General features: G+C 36.1%; 1 protein-coding gene across 4 annotated transcripts; it reads left to right on the forward strand.

The window, feature by feature from the left end:
* The first annotated feature begins 2846 nt into the window (after nt 1–2846).
* csnk1g2a (casein kinase 1, gamma 2a) lies at nt 2847–21412 on the forward strand. Of its 4 annotated transcripts, none has more exons than XM_067453913.1 (12): nt 2847–2980; nt 3165–3917; nt 7937–8006; nt 9214–9362; nt 10174–10408; nt 11229–11314; nt 13045–13129; nt 13215–13363; nt 13448–13531; nt 16424–16525; nt 17165–17271; nt 20088–21412. In XM_067453913.1, the coding sequence occupies exons 2-12, from the start codon at nt 3681–3683 to the stop codon at nt 20140–20142; spliced, it is 1359 nt and encodes a 452-aa protein (XP_067310014.1). In that variant the 5' UTR covers nt 2847–2980; nt 3165–3680; the 3' UTR covers nt 20143–21412. The 4 variants fall into 4 exon arrangements, with proteins under 4 accessions (XP_067310014.1, XP_067310015.1, XP_067310016.1 ...); XM_067453914.1 differs by having other exon boundaries at nt 13218–13363; XM_067453915.1 differs by lacking the exon at nt 16424–16525 and having other exon boundaries at nt 2848–2980.
* Nucleotides 21413–22052: the final 640 nt, after the last annotated feature.

Here is a 22052-nt window from a genome sequence, read left to right on the forward strand (position 1 = left end):
AGGGTTATCGTGTGAATGTGGCTTAAGTTTGAACGTTTTGTTTTGAGAAAAACTTATTAGCCTTAGTCAGCATAGCTAAACTTGTTGCTAAGAAGCTTTCTCTTAGACCTTTATTTCGACAAGAATCACCACTGTGGGCTTCCCTTGCGAAAATGTGGCGTGATGGTGTTCTAGCAGCACGGTGAAGAGCTGAAGAACAAAGGGGATGACGCATACGACCGCATTTATATGCTGTGGGCAGGTGACCCCGCCCACGTCGTCATGCGTCATTGGCCTTTCAGGCGTGAATAAAGGTGTCTTCAGCAGATGGCGCTAGAGCGCGATATCCCATAGTCATGTGTTGTACCGAGTGAACCGACTGAATGGGAACTAAAAGCTTTTTCGTCGATACCACTTTGTACGTCATCCGGTTCAGTTTCTCACGTAGTTTTACGTTGAATGAAACTGCGCATTATTTTTTTTCCGAAGAGCGCGGAATTTTATGACCTTGTATTCTCCAAACCCAACTACGCTAGGGTTGCAACTTAAACCCGCTGATGTGACGGGCGACTGCGGAGGAAACGCGCCAGCTCTACGGAGAGGCTTAAAGAGACATCAGCGAAGAGGGAGAAAAAAATGATAATGGCTTCAAGGAATGAGCATTAAAACCGACAAAATGGAAATTGTCATGGACTTTTAATACAGAGATCTAGGTAAAAGTGTCTAATCTGTTGATAAATCTTCCTACTTGAAAGATTTATGAAATATTCCGCGTACGTAATTTAGACCAATTTCGACTGTTCGGGATTAAGGAGTTGCCCGGTTAATGGTTGGCTACAAAATCTATGTGCTTGTCAACAAATATTGCTTTGACGTATGTATAATGTTGTTGTAGATAATAACAAACAGTCTTTTGTTTTCCATAACCCCGCTGGTGTTGTTGAATTAGTAACTCTCGTTAGCTCGCTGAAGCGCAGGCCACAGATCGTTAGCTTGTTTGGGCTAGTTAGCGCGCTAGCCGTGTGTTCACTCATTTCTGCTGCTTAGTTGGCAACTCAGTGGCTAACTGACAACACTGGCTCTTCAAAACTCGAGGATTCACACGAACGTCTCCTCATTGCTATCTTAACGTTCATGTAATGTACTCTTACTAAGGGAACAGAATGTACCAAAATGTTTGGAGTTTATCTTAGCAACCCAAGTTTTCTTCCTCATACTTTGGTGGCGAGCTGCATGAGGCTAGCAGGCACACTTGGCCAGTTTTTTTCAGCAGGATATTCCTTTAGACATCGAAATATTTGAAACTGTGGCGTTATCTTATTTATATAGCGTAATAAGTATGGGTCATACATAAGACATAAGATCTGCTGAATCCAGAGAGAGGGCCAGTGAGAGGCCTGATTCATCACATTTGTTGGCATTGTCAAACAGTTTTGTTGTCGATGCATATAGATCAGGCCTGATCCGACACGAGAAGATGGATTATAGTCTTAGCTGTACGGTCGACTTAATAAGTTTTATAACATTTAATAATCGTTTCTAGTACTGGTACCCTATTGTGTATGGAATGAATGCTACACATCCACAGGCAGAAAGATAAACAAACAGGGTTCTTGTATTTTAGGCTGATATCACCGCTAAAATTCGTGTGTATCATGTATCACAATGGTTTGATGTAACATTTCAATAGTTTTGTTGATAATTCATGAATTATGGTGTATATTATTATGTAACATTTAAGTGGATCCATTGTGAATGGATCATAAGGAACATTTAGTTGAAAAGTAATCTAAGATGTGTTTTATGTTGCCTTAAGCAATGATTATGTGCTTGTCATCGCTCTATCTATCTATCTATCTATCTATCTATCTATCTATCTATCTATCTATCTATCTATCTATCTATCTATCTATCTATCTATCTAATCTATCAACCGCAATGGTACATCTATACCAACTACAACCCCTATTAGTACTTAGGTTTGTTGACTTGTGACAAAAATGTATTTTGTAATGAGCAACTCAGGGAATGAGTCTTTTTTTTTTCTTTTTTTCTGGGCATGAATTCTTCCATACATTTTTTAAGTGACATTCCTGGGACAAAGACTGGTTGTTAAACAAACCAGCCCGTGGATGGCATCATCCATAACATCTGGCAAGGTGCCTCCCTCTGCTCAAAACATAACCAAGACACTCGGTCCAAGAAGACTCCGGCTCGTCTTCACACGACCTCAGGCCTCATCTCGAGCTCCTGAGGGATGTATTTTTAGAGCTGGAAGTCAGAAACGCAAGATAACATTTCCTGTGGGGAGATGGTCTCTGGTTTCGTGTCCCTTAAACCTTCAGACTCTAAATTGTGTGTTTCATAGAAACGGTGATAGTGCAATGCTGGCTTTTTCTTTCTGCACTTTTTACTGTGTATGTTGTGTTTTATTTGAGCTTTGACAAGAGATTGAGACTTTACTACAAATCAAATTTTGTACAAGTAGGACTACAGTATTAATATGGGAGTGTTTAAATGTTGCAATTCATTGTTAAAAGCTGCCTTGATTGTCACTGTAATAAGTTTAAATATTTAGTTCTCCACTTACGTTATTTATGTAAAACTTAATGGACCACCCTGTATTCATAACTTGATGACATTACCTGAATCTACCATGCCGATCAATATACTAATGATTGAAATCACGTATTGGTAGTTTTGTGAACTTCCTTTAGACAGATTAAGGTGCGGTCACAATGTATTTTAAATCCTTAATATTATTTTAAAAAACAAATACCACAACTCAGTGATATTTCATCCAAAATTACAATTCATTTCTTTCCAAACCTGTATTACTTTATCTCGCAAAACACAAAAGATATCTTGAGAAATATCTATTATATTTATTTATTTTTGTCCATAGAATGGAAATCACCAAAACAATCTCTAACATTCTTCAATATCATCTTTTTTGTTCCACAGAAGAAAGAAAGTAATACAGGCTTGGAACTACACGAGGGTGAGTAAATAATGACAGATTAAAATGTTTTGGCTGGATTGCCCCTTAAAGAGTTAATACTTAATGAGTAGTACAGTGTCTCTTCCTAACTTCAATAGTAGAACAAGTGCCAAGCGAGTGCAGTTCTCTAAATGTACTTTTAAACAGTCTATTTAATGCTAATTGTGCCTTTTCTCTGCTCCAGATATTCTAAGGTGTGCCTCTGATGTGCCGCCTGTTTCCTCTAAACGCAAACTTTGGTATGCTCTGCGTTCGTACTTGGACACAAGGAATGCCTAACACCTCTCTTCAAAACCACCTGGAGGGGGTGCAAAGGATGGAAACCGATGCCAGAGAGCACCTTGCTTTCAGCAGCTAGGGTCGTGCGCATGTGTCCATCTCCCGAGGAACGTGCTCCTCTGCGGTTGGATTTAAGGAAGATTTCTCTATGATGTCTTCGTCCTGATTTTTATCACCCTTGGATTGTCTGCTATACTTACCCTCCACCCCCCACCCCGTCAAAAAAAAAAAAAGCAGTTCATGTCTACTTTAATCTACATGTGTAGAGGCGTATTGTGGATAAGCCATTCCCTTCACTCTATTTCTCACTAAATTCCTCTCCTCCATCCCATTCCCCATACCCCTGTTGCTAGTTGTTTTGGTGGCTCTGTGATTTTATGGCAGCGGAGTAATCGTGGAGAGGCCAGGGTATCACAAGCTTATGGATTTTGATAAGAGAGGAGGAGGAGGAAAAGGTGAGGCAGAGGAAGGAAAGAGAATGTCTAAGACTGGCGGGAGCAGGACAGGGCATGTGGGTGGACGAGGCTCCGGGACCAGCTCCGGGGTGCTTATGGTTGGCCCTAACTTCCGAGTGGGTAAGAAGATCGGCTGCGGGAACTTCGGCGAGCTTCGACTCGGGAAGAATCTTTACACTAATGAATATGTGGCCATTAAACTGGTAAGTGCCTCAAAACCAGTCAATATTATGTTGATATTAGGAATTAATGATGAATCCTGATCTTCATGCTGCCTGTAGTGTGTGTGCACGCTGTTAAACATTTGCAAAAAGAAATAAACGCACAGTAGTTCATAATACCCAACCACGTTTGATTAATATGCAGTGCTTGTTCTCCTTTGTTCACCCAGTTCCATCTGGGTGAAAATATCTTTTTACACGCACTTATTACCTTGTAATTACTTGTACTGGAGACCACAGTCATACAGCGTTTACTTGAGCTAATTAAACAAAAGAACTGGATTCTTGTATAAATACTTTTTTATTCTAAAACAGTTCTATCTGCATAAAAAAGATGCATGATGCGTTGCGTTTTCTTGCAGTAACCTGTGGTGAGAAATATACTCTATTATTTAACAAAAGATTTATATTTCTCTGCCACTGACATCTTACAAGTGTGTGAACGTGCAAATAAGCATATTCATGTAAAAACATGAAGATCTGAACAGGAATCCTTTGAGATGTGTTGGCGGGTTCTGTGTGGTAAAGTGTACTTTTATGCTGCAAGATGTATTTTTCCATTTCTGATTGCATGTTTGATCAGCAATCGGCAAGATCAGACATGATCTTTAGACTTTCTAATATTTTCTGCAATGACTTTGGGGGAAAGTCTGTAAAATGGGAAAATATGGTAAAATGTGTTAAACAGAGTATTACACTCCTATTGGTAGCTGAAAGCAGCATCAAATTAGATTTAATAAACACCCAAAACAACATTTCTGAAAATAAATCTAAAAACTATAATTCAAAATTGTGGGGCCATTAATTTTGTTGTTGTTTAAAAAGTAATAATTTTATTCAGTAGAGAAGAACACATTATACTGATCCAAGATGACATTTATTAGCCTAGAAATCTACACACCCTAGCGGCAGCAAATCTAATCTGCCACGAGTGTCGTCTAGCAACTCTCAATACACTTCTTAACACTGCTGGTTGGGCCAATCACATCATGTATAGAGGTGATGGGCGGGGCTTAACATAATGACGGCCAAGTTGCGCTTGCATGCTACTAGTAAACACAAAAACTGGCGAACGGCGGTCTTTCGAATAAGCTTTGACCGCGACTCTGGAAGACTTGGAGTTAAGCTTTTCTCTGAGAAAAGAACAAAGAACGGCACTGAAGTCATTCTTAAGAAGGGAAGATGTGTTCTGAGTTTTGCCGACCGGATATGGCAAAAGTTTAATCTTACAACTAGTTGCTTCACCTTCGTTGCTCTGGTTGGTTGTAGCGCTATCCAATTGCGTGCAGAGGGAGTTTGAAAGACAACCGTTTATCCCGCCCCTCGGATTGAGCCCTGTCAATGGTGAGTTTCCAGACCAAACATCTTGATGTGGGTCTGGCTTGTCAAGCTAGACATTTATAGTATTTATTTTTTAAGTAAAAAATGTGTTTTAAAATGTCTATTCATCAAAATATTAAGCAGCACAACTGATTTCATCATTGGCAATAATAACAAATGTTCATTGAATGCCAGTCGGCATGTTATAATGGGTCCTCTCAAAGAAAAAAAATTACTGGAATAGATTCCATTTGCATATATAAATGTATAAATATATCGCCTTGTTCACTAAACATCTGGTTGGGGCAGACAAAACTACGGAAAACACGTATGCCATCAAGTTTTGATGCCAAATTGAACAGAGGTTCGAATCTTCCCTTTGCCAAACTCACTCTACTGCCTTTTTTACATCACGTATCAGATCGGAAAGGCATTTATTTTTCAATAAAAATAAATATTAGAAAAGTGGAGATAATGTGTCTAACGTGTGCTCAATTAAAGATGATAAAAGTGAGTGGGTCATATCAATGGTCTTATATTCCACCCACATACAATGATTCCAACGCCATGGATTTGCATCACAGGAATAAACTGCATTTTAAAATATATATAAAATATAAACTCTTTCTTTCAAAAACATTACCAGATCTTACAGATCAAAATTTTATGATTGGTCTGTGTCACACTGTGGAAATGGAACCTGGCCTTCACATTTAGAACAGGGGTTTTCAAAATGTATGATGCCATGGACCAAATATGATGAACCTTTATGAGGGACCCTTTCTAAAATCCTTTTATTTTTATGTAAGAAAAAGCATTTAAACTGTTAGATAAATAGCATGACATTACAAATTATTGTTTCCCAACTTATAATGGCTATACTTAATGCCAACTTATAATGGCTATACTTAATGCCAACTTATAATGGCTATACTTAATGCTGAATGTATAAACCTAAAGAAGAACATTTTCAGTTAAATTGTTTGTATAGGCAACTTCTACAATACATGCATGCATGTAAGCATGCAGCTTACATACTGCGTTAAGAACGCTGCCTTACAACTCCAGTAAGCAAGATAAAGGGAACTATAGTGAGAAAAATTAACTAAAGATACAAAGCAAACGTATACAATTCTAGAAAGTATATATACGGCAAGAAAGGAGAGAAACATTTAGAAATGAAACAACATTTACTGGGCACCCCTTAGAACATTCTGGAGAACCCCTGAGGGTCCCCTGGACCCCAGTATAAAAACCCCTGATTTAGAAGGACATCCACTTTTTGCTGGCTTGTTCCTTTGCAAGCCATCCAAAAACAGTTTATAAACGTTTCCTCCATATCAGTATTTTAATTGGATTTGGGTTCAAGCATGCATATCCAAAATACATAGGGAAAGATAAGTTAGTGATTAGAATATTATCTAGGGACATTTTAGTAGCCACCCACATTGTTCATGAGCAACGCCGGCCTCAATTTCAAGTGTTGCGTGTGTAAGATGTATTCTGTGAATATTCAAATTCTCTAGAGTCTCAACACATTGCAGAAGTCTCAAATTTATTTCTCTCATTATTGCATTTTCCACGTTGCCAACTGTTCTGCTTTGAAAGAAATGTGCGATCGCTTATGTGAGACACTCCCGTTGTCATCCTTGGTCTCACCTTTACATACTGTAATGGGATATTTAATCACACTTTCATGAAATGTAGCTAGACATTTGGTAATTAAGAATGAACAGAGTGAAGTATAGTTCTGTTGAAACATCGATTTCAGGTTTTTATTTTTCTAAAACATGCAGATTGAGATGGAGACATGCGCGCCTAGTGGTACTGATTCTGTTAAACCAGACAAATATCCTTTCTGAAGAGGCTATATAAAGGCTGTATTATCCAATTACTGATTTGCTCCTAATATTACTACAGTATTTAACTTTAAGCATTAACTAGTGCTGGAAATACATGCTAAAAGAGTAACACTGTTGTACTTCTCACTCTCCACTGCTGGTTATTTAATACATCCTGTGGCCTTTATGCAATCTGTTTTTATTTATTTATTTATATATGTATTTGGCTCTTCCTTTCTGCCTCCTGCTTAGCAGCACTTTTTTCCTACGCATGCTCAGAGCTGCCGGTGCCACAGATGACTCAACCCTGGATCCTGCACTTAACTGAACATGCACGTACACATTCTATCACTTACATTATTTATGTAAAAACCAGCATTTAACTAAATGGACCGTCAACCCTTGCATTGATCATTTAGTCATGATATAACCTGAAGCTACCATGCAGCACGGTATCCTAATGATAGAAGTCATGTAGTTGGTTTGGCAACTTTCCGATTAAGGTACGTTTACCATTGTTCCGCAAATTGTCACGGTCAAAATCGAGTAATTTCAGTAAGAATCCACACAATGGAGAATTTCGTTTGAAGGCATCATGTTGGTCATACATCACTGCATCATAAACAATGGACTTTTTTTTTGCCTGCAAAATTACAATCATGGTGATTATAGGGATCCACTGCATACGTAACCCAAAACACCCATAATAAGGATTATCTGACTATGGTTTACAGCTTTCTTGTTAACCTAAAACCAATGTTAAACACTGCCTTTTTATTTTTACTTGAAAGGAATGCCAAAACATACATTTTTGTCTATTTTAATTTTACTCTTTCATAGGAGCCAATCAAATCCAGAGCCCCCCAGCTCCACCTCGAGTACAGGTTTTACAAACAATTGGGCAACTCGGGTAAGTAACAGGCTATACTATCTATTTTCCTTTTATTAGCCACTGTACATTACCTACACTTAAAGTTTAGCACCCATATTCAGACGGCTTTCTTTGTTGTAGAGCTAATGCTGTCCACATCCTATTACAATTGTGAGTTGCTTTTAGCTCATCCTATGAATTTAATCAGCACAGGCTGTGGTTCCTGTGCATCGATTGCTCTACTGGCTGTCTTTTTTACACAACGTTAGATATGACTTGCAGTACAGAAAGAGGTTAACTTGTATTCAAAGATGTGACGGGTTAACACATAGCTTATTTCAATAATATGATATATTCAGAATGTGTTATGTTCTGTTTAATAAAACAATGGCATTGTGTTTTGCTCAGATCAAATAAAGCCTAGGGTGGCTGGTTGAATAGTTGAATCTCTCACTGCTGTTGATCTGTTCCCAGCATTAAGACCTCAAGACACTTTTTATTCTGCTATGCATTTTTCATGAGGAGAGCTTTAGAAAAATATGACATTGTACAATTTCAATATTCACTCGCTCCTATGCTGAGGGTTTATAGTGAAGCTAATCTATGTTTTCCAGATTTTTACAAATATGTTATATCTATGTATGAATTTATCCAAAGGGACTTAGAGGTTTCAGGAAAAAAAGCCATTGTTATAAAGATTTAGAAATTTTATATATTGTTATATAAGTTTGTATAAATTAGTTTACTCTATTTCTCCCATTTTGTTTTACTAAATATTTTAATGCCCAAACTTTCACATGGAGACTTCTGTGAACATTGTTGAAGATAATGACAAATGATTTGTTCCACTGATTTACTGAAATCCCCAATTCTGTCTGTTTCAGCTCTTGAGGTTTAAATAGGTGGTATTAAAATATCTTGTTTTAACATTGTCATACTGTTGTCATGTGGTCTTTTTAGAAACTTTGTGGCCTTATCAAACACAGATTAAAATAATTGCGATATTCTCCATGTTCCAGTTCAACATATTGCTTAATAGTCATAATGCCTATTAAACATGTAGTGTACCTCAATATGAAGCACTATTGTAGCGTGCCAAACACCACATAACAAAAGATTATTGTTCCTTGTCTTACATAATCTTTAATTATGACCATTTAAGTTAAAGCTGTGCTAAATTGCCAGTTTGTATATTACTGAACTCTGTGGGTCTGTTTTCTAACTGCATTTATATTTATGTGTTCAGAGGGTGTTCCTCAGGTGTACTACTTTGGGCCTTGTGGGAAATACAATGCCATGGTGCTGGAGCTGCTGGGTCCCAGTCTGGAGGACCTGTTTGACCTCTGCGACAGAACCTTTTCCCTCAAGACCGTCCTCATGATTGCAATTCAGCTGGTCAGTGTAATCGCTCCCTCATGAGAGAGAGAGAAAGTTGCTGGAACTAGGGCTGTCAATCGATTCAAGTATTTAATTGTGATTAATCATGATTGTCATGAGTTAATTCACGATTAATCAAATCTTAAATTAACGTGTTTCAAGTTTTTATTATTCTAATCAACATGGGTATGGACAAGTATGCATGCTTTATGCAAATGTACGTTTATTATTAGGGAAACCATACTCAACAGAGCATGAAGATTAGACATGTATTAAAGGTCATAGATGTTTTCAAAACTTTTGAAAGCTTAAAAATTCTGAATAAGCAGTGATTTCTCTCATTTTAAGAATATAAATAAAGGTAGTTTTTAAACTGGCAGTTTAGTTCAGAACAGGGCACAGTTCATATGAAAAATTGGTAATGTAAAAGCTGTCATGCAGACCTATGAGCGCACCAGTACCACACCACACCTGTAGGAGGTTGTAAAGAAAAACACACTTTTCTTTTGACCTGGAGTCTAATAAAAGTTCGGCAGAAAATATGATAGCTTATGTAGGCTATAACTGCACTTGTTTCAGAATAGTAATGTTAATGTTAACCATTTTCTTTCCCTATTAATGTTTGTTGCTGCATCCTTTGTCTATGGCTGATCTCAATTTCTCCAACTACGGGCTACTCCACGGATCAAACAGAAAATGCGTACTGCGTTAATAAAATTAGTGCCGTTAAAATTAATTTGCGTTAACACGTTAATTTAACAGCCCTAGCTGGAGCTAATAGATTTATGATAAGATCATTTTTTTAACATGACTTCTACCTTTGTTATAGATCACACGGATGGAATATGTGCACACAAGAAGTCTAATCTACAGGGATGTTAAGCCTGAGAACTTCTTAGTGGGCCGGCCGGGGACCAAGAGGCAACATACAATCCACATCATCGACTTTGGGCTTGCCAAAGAATACATCGACCCTGAGACCAAAAAACACATCCCTTACAGGGAGCACAAGAGCTTAACAGGGACAGCTCGCTACATGAGCATCAACACACACCTGGGGAAGGGTAAGACGCCCAGACATAGGAAAGATTCGCTCTGTCAGGGCTTAGGAAGGGTTATTAGAATTTCATGGGGGGATAAAGACTAAAGTATGTCTTAAAACCTAGCTTAGCTGTTAGTGACACAAATCTGCTTGCTCAACCACAGAACCTAGATTTAATTGTGGCACTGGAAAGATGCTGGTGCTCTTTGGTGCAGAATTTTGTTTTGGTTTTTAGGCTAAATGTGTAAAGTCCATTGCACAGTGAATTAAGGGTGTTTTCAGACCTGTAGATTGTTTGCTTTATTTCGAAACAGGGAATTAATTCCTCTTAAAATGTTGCACTTTCTTCTTGGTTTCAAAACATTAAAAAACATTTGACAAGTTTGCTCCACGAGCTTAATGTTACTTATTTACAGACACGCATGCAAACAAACCAAGTGTGCCGCACAAGTTCTGAAAAGTGAAGCCAAACGTTTAGAACGCCCCCAAATAAAAAAAAAAAAAAAAAGATAATGGATGACTTGGTGCTCACTACTGCACAGAATCTGGCTATGTGTAATCAGTGCATGATTGGCTGCTTCAAGAGAGTAAATGTGCGAGTATTGTTAGGACAGCATTCTTGCAATGCACAGAGAAGAGCAACATTTTAAGATGAAAAGGAGCTCTTTGGTATTCATCTGCGATAACTTATGTAATACTCACAGAATCATTTCCCGTATGCCTAAACAAACTGAATTGAGTGAGAAAATACACCAGGTTCTGAAACAAATGCTTCTAAAACTGACTGAAGATTCCCGTGTACCTAGCGGTTTCATAATTCTTTGCATTTCTTTTTCTTGTAGAGCAAAGCAGACGGGACGATTTGGAGGCGCTGGGTCATATGTTTATGTACTTTCTACGGGGCAGTCTGCCCTGGCAAGGCTTGAAGGTATTGTAGTAGGTGGAGTGAAAGAAATGTTTGAAATAACTTCATACCTGTATTTTGATTTAAGAGTTTGTTTCTAAAACTAAGACACTGTAATATCATTATAGGAATATTATATATGTGGTTTGTTTTATTATGGGACATTTTTAAATAATATTTTAAAGCACATATTATGGTATATATGAGAGATTAAAACATCTTGTTAGTTCTGTTCTGCTTTAACCATAGATTTGTACTTTCTCAAAGCACAAAGTCTCAGAGTTTCCTCTCTGTTTAGTTGTCTTACTTTCTTTACTGTGGTTTGATGGTATCCTTCTGGTCTGAGAGCCTTATCTCACTTAGCTAATGTCTGAAAACGTGACAGACCTCACTATCTGTCACTATCACGGGATGTCAGCAGAATAACCAATAGCTATACAGTCTTGATAAGCTGACCTATTTAAAAGAACAAAAAAAGATATCAAAAAGTGTTTACAGCTTTGTGGTTTTATAGTCTAAAATGGAAAAAAAGACGGTAATCATAATTTAGACTAGTGTTTCCCAACCTTTTTTCAGTCATGGCACCCTTTGAAAATGTTCAAAATTTTGTGGCACCCCCTCGCATACATTTCGCATACACGGTACAGATTGCTCACGGTTCGGTTTGTATAATGGTTTTAGGTTCATGGTTTCAGTATAGTTTGGTATTTGCTATGTTCAGGGAAAAAAGGACTGTCAAATAAAAATAAAGAAAATAAGAACAAATAACTTATACAAGCAGCAGCACAAATAAATACCATTGAGCAAAGATACTAATAAAAAAAAAACAATGTTTTTCAGGTAGGTTTAACGTTAGTTTTTAGGTAGCTCAATTAAATAAAGTAATGAAAAGTAAAATAACTGCATATTTAAATGTTTAAATTAAAGATTAATCCTTATTAAACATACAAAAGCTATTCAATCAAGAGCAGTGAGTGATGTCCTTATCTTTTGTTTGACATTAAACAGTCAGCAGTAAAGGCTACTGCCCCTTTAAGAACTAATGCAGGGATATGCGTCGATTTTCTTGACTGTATAAAGTTCACTTAAGGCATATACGGACTATGTCTGCTTGGATACTCACCAAGATGGACAAGTTGACATACTTTTTATGAGTTTGTCCATTCAAGCACAAGACTTGAAAGAGAACTCAATATTTGCGTGCTGTGAGACGTTTGCGCGCTTTCGAATGAGTGCACACAGACAGATCTTCTCACATCGTGCCCAAATTCTCACTCGTGTCTTTTGGCGAATATAACCAGGTGATGATGACAGCAAAAATGACTGGTGATACGGCAGCACTCTAATGCATTGAACACAGTTCACAAAGAGAGACCGTTTGCCCAAGTTTTTCTTTTATTATCGCTGTTGTAGTGTATCACTGAGGAGCCAGCACGTGTATCCATCGACAGAAACATTCATAAAGCATTATTTTCAAGTTACAACCCATATTAAAGATGTGCCATCAGATGTGAGATGAACCCCGGTGCAAGTGCGTGCCGGCACCTTTTACACGACACCCCCGCTCACGTTAGACGGCACCCCGGTTGAGAAACGCCAATTTAGACTATTACAGGGTTCCCACTGTCTGTTGTGAGATTGGGTCTTTATAGTGTATGTTTTTTAAAATTATTTTTTCAATTACAGATTACAGGAGAAGTCATGGAATTTCCTAAATGTTCTAATATTTGTTCTGTGCCATTTTATTAATTAAGGCTGACACACTTAAGGAGCGCTATCAGAAAATTGGAGATACCAAAAGGGCAACCCCTATAGAAGTTCTTTGTGAGAGTTTCCCTGGTAAGCTAGTTCTTTTTCAAATGGCCATATATCTTGTACACTCTCATCTCCAGTGCATTGTCTTAACTATGACTTTATCTCATAGAAGAAATGGCCACCTACCTGCGCTATGTGCGGAGACTGGATTTCTTTGAAAAACCGGATTATGACTACTTAAGAAAACTCTTTACAGACCTCTTTGACAGGAATGGTTATGTCTTTGACTATGAATATGACTGGGTCGGCAAGCCACTGGTAAGTCTATTTGGATATCATGTCATTAACCGCTTGTATATGATGCAAGTATATGGATGTTAAGTTTCCTATATGTGTATGCAGCCGACTCCAATAGGACCCATGCCTAGTGACACACCTCTGCAACCCAGCAACAGAGACAAAGCACAACCACAGACCAAAAACCAGGTGAGATACACCCTCAGTGTAAAGTATATGTTTATGTAATACACATCCCTTTTTTTTACAGTTTTATAGTATATGATCAAAGACAAATTATAAAGGTTATAGTTTTATTGCTTGGAATTCCACTTTAAAGGGTTAGTTCACCAAAAATGTATTCATGTCCTTTCAAACCCGTAAGACCTTATCTGTTGATCATTTATTATTATTATTATTATTATTATTATTCTTACATTAGTTTTTGAATTATTATTACATTGAGACGTATCTAAAATTCTACTGTACAATAGTAATACATGTGTCAAGTTACACTGGACCTTTATTTTGATGGGTTGCCGTGACCTTTGAATTTCTGTGTGTTTATGATGTGACCGTTGTTTTCCTCAAATAAAACGGTAAATTGCTCATGAAGTCAACATGACTGTGACTCTCAGGCTCTGTAGATGACGTTCATTCATACATTCATATGAGACAGCAGAGATGGAAACGCACGACTGTCAGGCGCAATTCAGTGTGTGTGTGTGTGAGAGGTAAATTAAACTGCCATTCGTTCACAGACGCACACAGAATTCGTATTTAAATAGTCTTTTTGCGGTTAAATATTCACAAACTCTAGTCAATATCACTATATGTGTTCTCAAGTGCCAAAATTTAGTACTTATTAGAGGTCGACCGATAGTGGATTTTACCACATTTGCTGCTAACCAATTAATTGACCGATAGTTTTTAAAAAGATACTAGATTAAAAAAAATTATGATTATAAATTAAAAAAACAACAAGTAAAACAGTGCTTTATTACAAGAAATAAAAAAACAGTACTAAACCATGAAAATGTGCTAAATTACAAATGTAAATAGGAATATATTAAAATGAGAAGTTCTAGCAAAAAAATACAGAAAATAACTAAAACATTAAAATATTATAAATAAATGTTTCTTTAGCTATAACCTAGAAACATGTGAATGTCATAGGTAACAGACTGCAAGTCCCATTTGTTAACAAGGATGTAACGTATTAGCTTATTTAGCGAGCTTACATGAACTAAATGCATTATTCAATATACATATTTTACAGCATTTATTAATATTTGAGCAATACAATTGTGTCTTAATCATTCATATTAGTTCATAGTGCATAAAAAAGGTTAACAGATAAAACTAACAATGAATAATATTTCTTACTGAAACGTATCATGTCCTGTAATCACTCAACTGCGGAAAGACGTTAATAAAACATGCCATGTCATGTAGCATCCCATTTACCTCAGGAGTCATTCAATGTCCACAGCTGTTAGTTCACTAGAGAAATGAACTCTCACTAAATATATGCGTATGTGTATATATTCTATATTCTAAACCTGTTAGTGATGTCTTTATTATTTAATGCATATTTAAATAAATCTGTCATGAAAATTACAGACATTGTTTGATGAGTAGCCTATAATTCAACAACAAATTGGAGATTTTTTAGATTTAGATTTTTTATAATTAGATTTAGAAGTTAACGCAAAAACTGCCTTATGTAAAGTTTGCATGTTATTTGAATGTAGATTATTATATCAAAAAATAAATAGCAACTGAATTTAGGCCAATAGTTTAGGCTCTGTTGTTAACCTTAAATATTATAGTAATGTGCAAGTAAGGGCTCCTTATATAGTTTGCAGCATTATCTTCAAGAAACTTTTAGTTATAATTGCATATATTTAAGGACAGGACAATTTTTTTCAGTAAGCCCCTGTTTAATAAAAATAAATAAAAAGCAATTTTGTAAAGCTGCTGTACCGAACCAGTACCAAACCATTACTTCAAAACTGAGGTATGTACCGAAATATTAGTTTTGTGTACCTTTACACCCCTAGTTTTGGTGCTTAAGTGAATTGCGTAGGAGACTGGGTGATTTTTTTTTTTTTTTTTTTTTTTTTTTTTTGGTGGATCGCTTTAAAATTAAAAAAGGAATGATCAATGTAATTTATTAAAAAACATTTTTTTAAATATCAGAATGAATATTATACAATTTATTTCGTTATAAAATATATATAATTAAATTAATATCCATATTTAAAATATAATTTGTTAATTTAACAAATATTAATATATTTTTTATAATTATTTTCATAAATAATCGTGTGAACTGCATAGTTTTTAATTTATTTTGTTAGGTTAACTATTTTTAAACATTATTCATTTAAAACAAATATTTATTTGTCAATCCTGTTTATTTCCAATTATTATTATTGATTTCTTAATTTTTCTATAGTGATATTTATATTATTTGAAATATTTCACTTTCAGTTTATCTGTAATTCCTTGTTCAAGAGTAAAAGAGGAAGAATGGCGAGTTATTACATTTAAATGTCTTTCTTTTTTTTTCTTTGGTTATGTGTAAATGCATTGCTAAATGCAGTGTAACTTTTGAAATGTTATCTCTGTTTCATGATTCTCTTTAACCCATGTCAGCAGTATGTGGTTAATGTTTGGTTTCACTCATCAACAAACCCAAGACAACTTCCTGCAGCCAGAGTAGCTAGTCTGAAGATCTGTCATTTCCTCAAATGCTGAATGTCATTCTTTTAGATAGTGGTATTTCCATGTCTTGGTCACAGTCCCTTTAAATCTGGTTACATCATAGGTTTTTAATTGATTGGCTGGAGCTGTTTGTAAAAGATAAGAGCTTAGCTTTCCTCTCCATCTCTGCATGTCACGTGCTCTTGTTTTTTCACTCACACTTTTATTTCCACCTCTATCCTGTTAGCTAGAGCAGTCTGCTTGTGCATGGAAGGCGTTCCTCTTTAAACTCGTTCTGTTCTTTTTTTCTTTACACCCTTACCTCCTTTCAAAAACATCTCTTATGCCCTTTGCCACCCTCCCATCCCCTTCCCCCCATTGCTGTCATGCCAGTCTCCAGAACCTAAAGGAAGTGAGTCCCAGCCCACTCCCGTGACCAACAGGGAGCTCCTGGGGTCGCACCTTACGGCCGATAGGCTGGGGGGCTCTGTCCAGGTACTGGGTGTTTGCGCAGTACTGCATGCTGTTGGTGTCGATCTCTTCCTTTCTCTGTTCTCTTGTATTTCTGTTTCTTTTAGTCCTCTCACTTGAGACACCTCTGTCCATTTTCCAGCTGTGGACACTTAAATGGTCTTTTCCTCTCTCCCCCTTGTCTAACACACATCACTTGCATGTTCCTGATGGTTAGGCTTGGGATATAGTGACTTCAGTGTGAAAATACTGCTTATATTGTGTATATAAGTAGCTAAGCAAGACAAATGGATGTTTGCTTGTGTACATGTACAGTTATCCAGGGTGTAACTTTTCTTTTATAACATGTTAGTGTTATAAGAATTCCAACTAAAATCATTTTCGGCTTATTCCCATTATTTAACCAAGCACTCTTTTCATTTTACATCCCCCCTTTCTTCTTAACCTTCCTGGTTGGTGCTAAGCAACCTGATTTTGAACGTACTATTTTAAAAAGTGTCCTTAATGGGTTACTTGGCCCCAATCTGAGTTACATGAACTGTTAAATATGCAGTGCCAGTTAGACAAAATAAATCCTAGTGTGTACTGTGGTTTTGTGTTATTACTCATCTTTGCCAGCCCATATTGTAATAACATTGCCTGCTGCCTTAAATTAATCTTCAGGTTATGAGCTCGACCAATGGAGAAGTGAATACAGATGATCCTACAGCGGGACACTCAAATGCTCCCATAACTGCCCCTGCTGAGGTGGAGGTGGCCGATGATACAAAGTAAGAACAATTTAGAGTTTTAAGGTTGTCAGTTGTTTTCAAAAGTACATGTCTACATAATACACATCAGTATCAGGGTTCCCAAGTGTCCTGGAAAAGGGAGAACATGTTTTTTTTTTTTTTTTTTTGGTTTCCTTTAGCCAAGAACAAAGAGTTAAACGGTTTACGTTAGTAACAGAAAGTGCTATGTTCAGAGACACTGAGTTTTGACATGTGAGAGAAGTATTTTGAATGATGTTTAGTTTTATATTGGCCCCTGCAGCAGTTAGCTAATGTTATTAACTGCTCAAATGTTTGCTGCGAATGTCAACTGGTAAGCAGCTACATAACCTTGTTAACATTAGTTCATTAACTTGCTAACTAATCTTATTTTTTATAAGCCAAGGATTGGCACAGCAACCCACAGCAGTGACACAGCCTGTCTTTAGTTCTGATTGTTGTCAAAAGTACTGTGATTCCATGTCGGTAATGACATTTTAATAATGAAGCGATACCAGCTCGTACCGGTTGATAGGCGACTGCTTTCAAATGTTCTCATGAGGATTTGTGCGAGCGCTCTGTGAAGAGCACCAAAGGTTTTTCTATTTACAGCGTTGAGCACATTAACGCAATGACCAATAAGAGGCATTTAGAAATGAGTTAGAATGTTTTATTAGATTATAAGATATAACGGATTATAAAGGGACCACTCTTTGTTTGCCATTTGTACATAGCCTGTTCACAATGTGAATGATTTTTTTTTTTTAACACTAAAGTTTTAGGAGGGACAACAATTTAAATGCAAGACTGAATCCAAAATTGTGGTGATTGACGTCCCCCTGTAGTCAATAATTGTATCCCTAAAACTTATCTTTGATCACCAAAATTACAATTTTTTTCCTGTGAAAATAATTTTGCCATGCCTTAAAATAGCCCTACACCCTTACTTCATTTAGTATGTGGATCCATAAATATGCATATTAGTGCCCGCCTCCGCTTGGTCAACCTTACTGTAGTAAACGCAATTTCAGCCATATATGTTTGAACCAGAAACTGATCAGAAGATGTGGAAGAGTGCATTATACAGGCTCATATACAAGTCGACGTATCCGAATGGCAATTCCTTTAATGTATCGCTCTCTACAACATCAAACACATAACAGTAATTAATATGATAGCCTTTGGCTTGACTACTTCATCAAACAGCTAATAAATGTTGCTAATATCATATAAATGTGCAGAATGAGCACATATTTTGTCTTGAAGCATATTAAAAACACCACATTGACATATAAACAACATTAAAAACATGATTTTCACCACAGTGGGTCTTTATATTTTCAAAAAGTTAAATCAAATATTTAAATGGTTCCATCATTTTTTGTTTTTTGTCATACTGTATAATTAAAAAATATTAAGAAATGGATTTTGTAGTTAAGCTGATGTAAAATACATTTGTAATACACAGCCTTTATGTTGCCTTTTTATAGTGTACAAAGACAAATTATAGTTTAATTGCTTGGAATGCTATTTTAAAATTTTAAAAAAGAATAATCTTTTTTTTTTAAATGACAAATAAATATTCATTTATCATATTCAAAAATCTATTTCATTTGTTAATTTAACCACTATTCATGGCTTTAATAATGATTTTATGTATAATGATATATATTATTATTGTGTATAAACTGCCCCTTTTTTAATTCGTGGCTTAATTTGAAATGTAACTTTAAAATTTCATTTTTTAAAACAATTTATTAATCCATTTTATTCTTTTTTTTTTATTTTTATTTTTTACATTCAATGAACCATTTAAAACATTTTATTTACGTTTGTTATTGATTCCCTTATTTTTAATATGTGAAATCTCACTTTCAGTTTTACTGTTCATTCCATGTTCATCTTGGACAAAGAATGCCAATATTCATCTGCTCAACATTGGCTAAAAAAGATCAATATTAGATCCTTGTCTTTCATTTCCACCATAGTGAAATTGAAAATGTCTAAAACAAACATTTAGAAATAAATACTTTTATCCAGCAATGATGCATTAAATTAATCAAAAAACAGTTAGTATTACTAAAGATTTATTTTTAAAATAAATGTTCTTTTGAACTTTTTATTCTTCATTTTGGAAAAAATTGTCCATTTCAACAAAAATATTACTCAACTGTTTTCAACAAGAAACGATTTCTGAAGGATTAAGCGACACTGAAGATTCAGCATTGCCATCACAGGGATTACATTTTAATTTATATTAAAAAGAAAAGTTATTTTAAATTGTAATAACATTTCACAGTATTGGTTTATTACCGTACATCATTTTGTAGAGTAAGTTTAGATTTCATTGCTAGGAATCAGTTATCATTGTATTCAAAGTCAAGTCAAAGTCAGCTTTATTGTCAATTCTACCACATGTACAGTACATGCATACAGAGACTTAAAATGTTGTTACTCTCTGACCATTGGAGCGTACAGTTTAATAGTATTAAAATATTACATTCACTTTATTCATATTTTTTTAAATTATCCAGCTTGTGGTAAAGCACTTCCTAAGGCTGTCTAATATAAAACTAAAAAAAGAGTGCTGTAGTATTTGAGCTGCCAATGGGTCAAAGCACTGTTGTAGCATTTATGTCTTTTATGTTTTGGTTACATAACCTCCAGTCACATATATCTGCACACAATTGTGAAGTCTGATCTCTTGCTAACATTAGGGGACATTCGGTCTCTTTTGTCCTAGTTTCTGTTTAAATTGGCTTTGAACATAACCTAGACTAGACTGTGTGACAAGTTTGAGAATGCAAAACTGTCTTTAACTCATTTGCTCGTTTCAGGTGCTGTTGTTTTTTCAAGAGGAGGAAGAGGAAAGCACTCCAGCGACACAAGTGAGGAGGAACATCTTTGAAACGTTAAGTCACTGGTGCGTTTAAAGAAAAAAAAGTCAAAGCAAAGGACTTTGAGCTGAAACATGGAGCTCCTTCCCTTTCTGTCTCTGCTCCACCTCAGAACAGAAACTCACTGCCTCACTTTTGGCATCCGCTCAGAGGACACACCTCAGCACTCTGGGCTCTGACACTCTTTGTAAGGAAACAATTCAGTGCAACAAATAAATATATTTGTACAATGTGGGACACCAGAAAAGACTTCAGTTGTCAGAAGTAAGATGATATATGTTATGTGGCTTAAACCCAGATGGACTGTTTAAACTTGTATTTTAGATGACATGCAAAACCATTATTTGAGAACTCAAAGGCAACCAGACTCACACACACACAGACATGCGTTCACTTAGACACTGGCTGGATGAGTGAGTGATGTGCTCCATGTTTTGTTTTTTATGGGATCAAAATAAGTGGGGAAAGACTGCTGACTGATATATGGAGAAACGTTCACCGGAATCAGAAAAATGTAAATTTGTCTTTCCTTTTTTTTCTCTGTAATTTAAAGTTATTTTGAAGATCTGCTCTCCCCGAGTTGAACTGTTTTACTCATGTTGTAGAATGTGTGAACATTTTTTAACCGCTCTTAGTGTTTATTTTCTCTTCTTTTGTTTTTTTACTTACTCTTTTCTTTTCTTTTTCTGTCCATGTGGATGATGATGTAGCACAGTGGCTGGTCTCAGGTACTGTGGGTGATGGAGAGAAATACATGGGATCTCTCCTCTGTGAATTGCACTTTTGGGGGAAAAAGCAAACCGTTTGACATTTCTGGCATTGAAATTTACAGGAAGCAACAGAAATAAAGGCAGACGTGGGATCATTTTATACAGCAGGCTGGTCTCTCCCAAAGGGACAAAAGTGATGCTCTCAGTCGAAATTGTGCTTTTATTGTTTTTCGCATTAGATTAAGTTACCTGGGAATCATAGTTTGTGCCTTTCCAAGTAAAACATTTAACACTAATGTGTCCCCTCTCTACGATTCCTATCCAGGTAGGGGTGTCCATGGCCCTCTCAGAGTGTTTGTTCTCTACCGTGCGCTCCATGCCAGTCTAATGGAGTTCGTTGGCATTTCTCAATTTCTTTTTCACTGTTGTAAAGTGTATCATAGCAAAGCTCCATGAAGACGCGAGTCTATGGGTTTATACGCAGTAACAGAGGTTGCCTATCAGAGTGAGGATGTGTATTGATTTACATACCTATTAAATGTTGCTTTTCTTCTATGCCTCATAAGATGGTACATGTTGTGTCTGTGCACAATCACTATTGAGTTTATGGTTGTGTTCAATTCTTGTGGGTATTTCAATGGTAACTTAGTCCACATCATGTGTTCACCAGGATGTGGCGCCATTGAACACATTTGTAACTGCAGGCCAGGGCAAGTGTCTTAAACACAGTTTTTATTGCACACGAAAGCCTGTCTAATTCAATTCCTTTAGTACACCTTGTCAGAATGACACTCTTGTAGTTTATTGTGTAGCGCTAGAACAGTGTATTTTTATACTTCCGAATGTCTTTTTTATCTTGCAGATACAACTGCCAGTAAATTATAATATCATGTGATTATTCAATCATTAACCTCTTTAGAACAGACTGTCAAGAAACATGAATGAGCTGTTCTTAGTGTTATACCTGGATAAGGATTAACCTTAAACATTTTGGGTTGGGGAAGTTTAGGCCTCATTTTATTGTTTTATGTTGAAATGGTGTTTGTGAATATTTAGATATGGTTCATACATTATTTCACTCATCGGAATCATGTAAAAACAACATGTCCACCTGTAATGGGAAATCTACTAACCATCAGCTAAACATTGATGTATATTTTCAATATCTGGAAGGGGCTTGGATGTTTCAAAAGTT

The sequence above is a fragment of the Pseudorasbora parva genome, chromosome 9 (assembly GCF_024679245.1).
Source record: "Pseudorasbora parva isolate DD20220531a chromosome 9, ASM2467924v1, whole genome shotgun sequence".
Lineage (NCBI taxonomy): Eukaryota > Metazoa > Chordata > Actinopteri > Cypriniformes > Gobionidae > Pseudorasbora > Pseudorasbora parva.

What these genes read in the sequence shown, in the direction of transcription:
- csnk1g2a (XM_067453913.1), top strand. Translation starts at nt 3,681, where the DNA reads ATGGATTTTGATAAGAGAGGAGGAGGAGGAAAAGGTGAGGCAGAGGAA. An exon ending in CAACACACACCTGGGGAAGG is followed by an intron (nt 10,409 to 11,228) that starts GTAAGACGCCCA and finishes TTTTTCTTGTAG; the next exon opens with AGCAAAGCAGACGGGACGAT. An exon ending in TGCCCTGGCAAGGCTTGAAG is followed by an intron (nt 11,315 to 13,044) that starts GTATTGTAGTAG and finishes TTATTAATTAAG; the next exon opens with GCTGACACACTTAAGGAGCG.